At 40.7% G+C, this 4,860-nt stretch overlaps 1 protein-coding gene across 1 annotated transcript in view; it reads right to left on the bottom strand.

Annotated features, from left to right (window-relative positions):
- Nucleotides 1-4,860, bottom strand: part of INO80D (INO80 complex subunit D) — a 43,790-nt gene that overhangs the window by 31,401 nt on the left and 7,529 nt on the right. Inside the window, exon 3 of the mRNA XM_023510375.1 lies at nt 2,364-3,109. Coding sequence (XP_023366143.1) covers nt 2,364-3,109 — 746 coding nt within the window. The remainder of the gene's footprint in view (nt 1-2,363; nt 3,110-4,860) is intronic.

Raw genomic sequence — 4,860 nt, 5'->3', positions numbered from 1 at the left:
GGCTATTTTTTGGTTGCAGCCGTCATTGTTGTTTGGCAGGTCTGGGCTGGATTCGAACCCGCCACCTTAGGTGTATGTGGCTGGCACCTTAGCCGGTTGAGCCACAGGTGCCGAGCCCCATTTTCTATTCATATCTTTGCTCATTCTATTGGGGTCATGTCACACAAATAACTTTTCCTGAAGAATCACAGCTCATACTACATTCAAGGATGAATTCTAACCAACTGAATTCAAGGTTTAAATGATCATATCAAAACAAACTATTAACAGGAAATATAGAATATATATATATATACACACACACACACACACACTTGAGATTGGGAAGATTTTCTCAAGCAAAACAGAAAATTTAGAAGTAACAAAGAAAAAATAGGCATTTAACTATATTAAAGTGAACTTTTTGTTTCTATTTTCTCACTTTTTTTTTTCTTAGACAGAGTCTCACTCTGTTGCCCTGGGTGGAGTGCTGTTGCCATCACAGCTCACAGCAACCTCAAATTCCTGGACTTAAGGGATCCCGTTCCCTCAACCTCCGGAGTAGCTGGGACTAAGGGTACCCACTACAATGCCTAGCTAGTTTTTCTATTTTTAGTAGAGATGCAGCCTCTCAGGCTGGTCTGGAACACCTAAACTCAGGCAATTCACATGCCTCCACCTCCCAGAGTGCCAAGATTACAGGCGTGACCAGCCTTTCCCAGCCACTTTTTAATCACTAACTTTCAAAATTAGATAGCATACAACTGGCTCTCTGTATTCCTTGGGACTTTCAAAATTTACACTGTCAGCAGGTATTAGTAATGCTATGGTTACTTCTACAATAAAACGTTATCATAGTGGTTTTAGAAAATCGCCCTGTCAGTACCTTGTTTTTGGACTTCTAGCCTCCAGAACTGTAAGAAAATAAATTTCTTTGTTTCATGCCACCCAGTATGTGGTATCTGCAGTGGTGGTGCTAGCAAACTACTACAGTGCTGTTTCTAACTCACTGTGTCCACCTGCCATAGAATTTTCAGTGCCCTGCCTCCACTGCATTTTACCTATCTGCTTTCCTCACAATTGACACCATAGCTACTTTGATGAATATTTTCATACATGGCCTTTCATAAATTGAGTGAGGCCTTTCTATATACAGAAGTGAAATGCTGGGTCAAAACATACGCTTTATTGGCCTAAGGAACAACAGTTTACTCTCTACGACAGCTACATGTGTGAGGTTACTATATCTCTGCATTTTTGCCCTGCCAACACTTGATATCATGCAGGTTTCTAATTCTGGCCAGCTTAATGGGTGCAAAGTGCTATCTTATTTTTCAGAACATTACATGTCCGGGTACTGATGACCTTAAGCATTTCTTTCTGAGCATGCTGTTTCTGCTTTCCTATTTTTTAACTGGCTGTTCAGAACACCCACCCATTTCTGTATGTGGTCATTACCGTTTTTTGTGTTGCTGTGCAGATATCCTTTGAGATTCTCAATGTTAATCTCTTGTCAGATTTTGACTTTGCAAATATCTTCTCTTATTCTGTTAGCAGCCTATTAACTTTGTCCTTAGTGATACTTTTTAAATGTAAACGTAAAATCTTTACATTTTATGTAATAACATTCATAGATGTTTTCCTTATTGGTTTGCACTTTCAAAATTGAATTTAAAAATCTGTACCAGGCCCTAGGTCACAAAAATGTTTTCATTTTCTACGAAAATTCTACTAGTAAATTTTTTAAAAATTAAAAATAAAAGTCAAGAACTTGATTAGATGCACAGGTACGGAGTTCAGAAAGGCATACAAAAACACAACTGCCATTTAAATATTGCTATTACTACAAATAAAATCTATGATTGGAATTCTAAATTTCCAACTCCTATTTCTGTATCTTATTCTGCAAGAATTAGATAGCATACAATTGGCTCTCTGTATCCATAGCCTCTGTGTCCATGGATTCAACCAACCCAAGATCAAAAATATTCAAGGAAAAAAAACCTGCATCTGTACTAGACATATACCAAACAGTATCACAATTATTTGCAGAGCATTTACATTGTATTAAGTACTATAGGCAATCTAAAGATGCTTTGGAAGTACACATGAGACTATATATAGGTTACACGCAAATACTACACCATTTTCTATGAGTAGCTTGAACATCTCCCAATTTTGGTACCTGCAGGAAGTCCTAGAATCAGCCTACCACAGATACCATAGGACTACACTTATTTTTAAAGCGATCTACCTAAATACAAAATCTTCCATTGCACTGCTCTGTCCTACAAAATGATAGTTAGGAAAATGAAGCTGCACACAACAGAACACAATTTGCATTATTATACACCAATGATATGATAAAATAGATGAAAACTCACCCAAGTGGGGAAACAGATCAGTGTCCAGCTGATGTTTTTGGGTACACAGTTTCACCAGTCTCTGCAGTCGACTTATACAAGAGAAGTGTGGAGAGAAGGCTGTGGCTTTCATAAGGACCCGGTCAGTCCTGGGTGGGTCCGAAACAGGAGCCCTACTGGATGGCAGGTGGGGCAGAGGCCTCTTCTGAGACAACTGCCTTGCTTGTGCTATAGTGTGTGTGGTGGGTGCCACTCCCTGCATTGGTAGGCTGGTGTTCTGAGGTTGAGGTGACTTGCAGACCGAACCCTGCGGTGGCGCTGGAGGTTTTAAAGAAGTGGATAAAGGTGACAGGTGGGAGTGCTGCTGCGGAGTCTGCGGCTGTGAAGGTGCAGGAGGGGGACTAAAGTGCTCTTGGCGAACTTTTAAAATCTCTGTCTCTCTCTGGCGCTGGCGATTCTGGGCCAATTTGCTCTGCAACTTCTTTTTCACAGTTGCCCCTTTCTTTAGGTCATCGTCTTCCTCGTTGAAAGCAAAAGGGTCTTCCAATTCAGTCTCCAGGTAGTGGAGCGGGACCCTTGCCCCAGGTGGAGAGAGGGACATCCCGTCCAGTCCATTAGGCATCTTCAAGGCCACCGTGGGCACCGCCAGGCTAAAAGCCATGGTATCCACCTGGTGCCTGACCTTCACCTCATCTATAGGATCATTCTTTTTCTTCCTCTCTTTTTTCGGGATAAAGCCAAGTACCTGCAAGTGGCTGTTGCAGTACCTTTAAATATGAACACACAGGAAAATATCCATGATACAAACTAAGAAAAGTAGAATATAAAACTATCATAAAATGTGAATCCTAATACATGAAAAATTACATGACTATAGTGACTCTTGCCATTCACCAATTTAATATGCTACTTGCACTACTTATAGGCAATCCTCAAAGTCTGTGCCATTATTCTGAGAGAGAGAGATGTGAACTGAACATAGGTAAAGGGGTCCAGACAGAAGCAAGTGATATGGCTACTGAGTGGCCCTGGATAACTGCTCAACTATTGCTCTTCACATGGTTTTGTTATTCTCTATTCATAGCATGCAAAGTCTCAAAAATTACCTAAAATTTTTCTTACATAGGAAAAAAAGATATATTCCAATGCCATTCAAGTATTTGGAGATTCACAGAGATCTTAATGATATAAGCCTCAAGGATATCAAGTGTCTACTGTGTGCTTTACCTATATTCAGAGAGAGAAAATATAGAATGAAAGGAGAAAATAAAAGAAAAATTGCTTAGTGGGATTACAGGTGAAATGGATTATCTCATCTAGTACCTATCTGCCCTAGATTCTAAAATAATGCCCTTTATACAGATGAGAAAATTAAACTTTATATAAATTAACTTGCCTATCTGGAAAGTGACAGAGCTAACAATCTAAAAATCAAAGCTTACGAAGGCTCTCATTAATCTTGAACAATGAGCAAGTAACTTTTGTAATGTAAATGCTATTTTTAAAAACCTACAAAAGGATAAAGTCTCTTTATGCAATGAGAAAGGAGAATACATGTCATGCCAATTAAACCCACTGAAAATCTAGACAGGATTTTAGCCAATAGAGGAGTAGTGTTTTCCAAACTGGTATTCTTCATATAGTTCCACAGTATGTCAGCATTAGCAGTTTTTGATGCTTAAACAAATTTGGAAAACCCTGGCTTAAAATGAGACACAGTCTCAAGCTATTGCCCTGGGTAGAGTGCTGTGTTGTCACAGCTCACAGCAACCTCAAACTCTTGGGCTTAAGGAATTCTCTTGCCTCAGCTTCCCAAGTAGCTGGCACTACAGCCACAGTGCCCAGCTATCTTTTTATTGCAGTTACCATTGTTGTTTAGCTGCCCCAGGCTGATTTCGAACCCTGTGGTGTTATTGTGGCCAGCGCCATAACCACTGTGCTATGGGCACCAAGCCAGAGCCTACTTTTACTGTAGCATACAGGTAGTATCTCCAAAGAACACAGTTTAGGGAAAGAAGCAATATAACTTAAAACATCAGTTCTCAAACTGGGCTACATTTAAAAAAAAAAAATTTTTTTTTTGCTGGACACAGTGGCTCACACCTATCATCCTAGCATTCTGTGAGGACGAGGCAGGTGGACTGCGTGAGCTCATAGGTTCGAGACCAGCCTGAGCCAGAGCGAGATCCTGTCTCTAAAAATAGCTGGGCACTGTGGCAGGTGCCTGTAGTCGCCAGCTAATTGAGAAGCTGAGACAAGAGAATCACTTGAGCCCAAACTTGAGTTTGAGATTGCTGTGAGCTGTGATGCCATGGCACTCTGCCCAGGGTGACAACTTGAGACTCTGTCTCAAAAAAAAGGTTTTTAATAATCATCAAAAGTGAGCTCAGCGCCTGTGACTCAAGTGGCTAACGTGCCAGCCACATACACCCAAGCTGGAGGGTTCAAATCCAGCCTGGGCCCACCAAACAACGATGGCTGCAACCAAAAAATAGCCAACGCTGTGGCAGGCGCCTGT

This window comes from Otolemur garnettii, unplaced genomic scaffold, assembly GCF_000181295.1.
Source record: "Otolemur garnettii isolate 467f Iridium unplaced genomic scaffold, OtoGar3 scaffold00013, whole genome shotgun sequence".
Lineage (NCBI taxonomy): Eukaryota > Metazoa > Chordata > Mammalia > Primates > Galagidae > Otolemur > Otolemur garnettii.
Note: the sequence above shows the minus strand (reverse complement) of the source record. Positions and strands in the feature narration are given on the sequence as shown.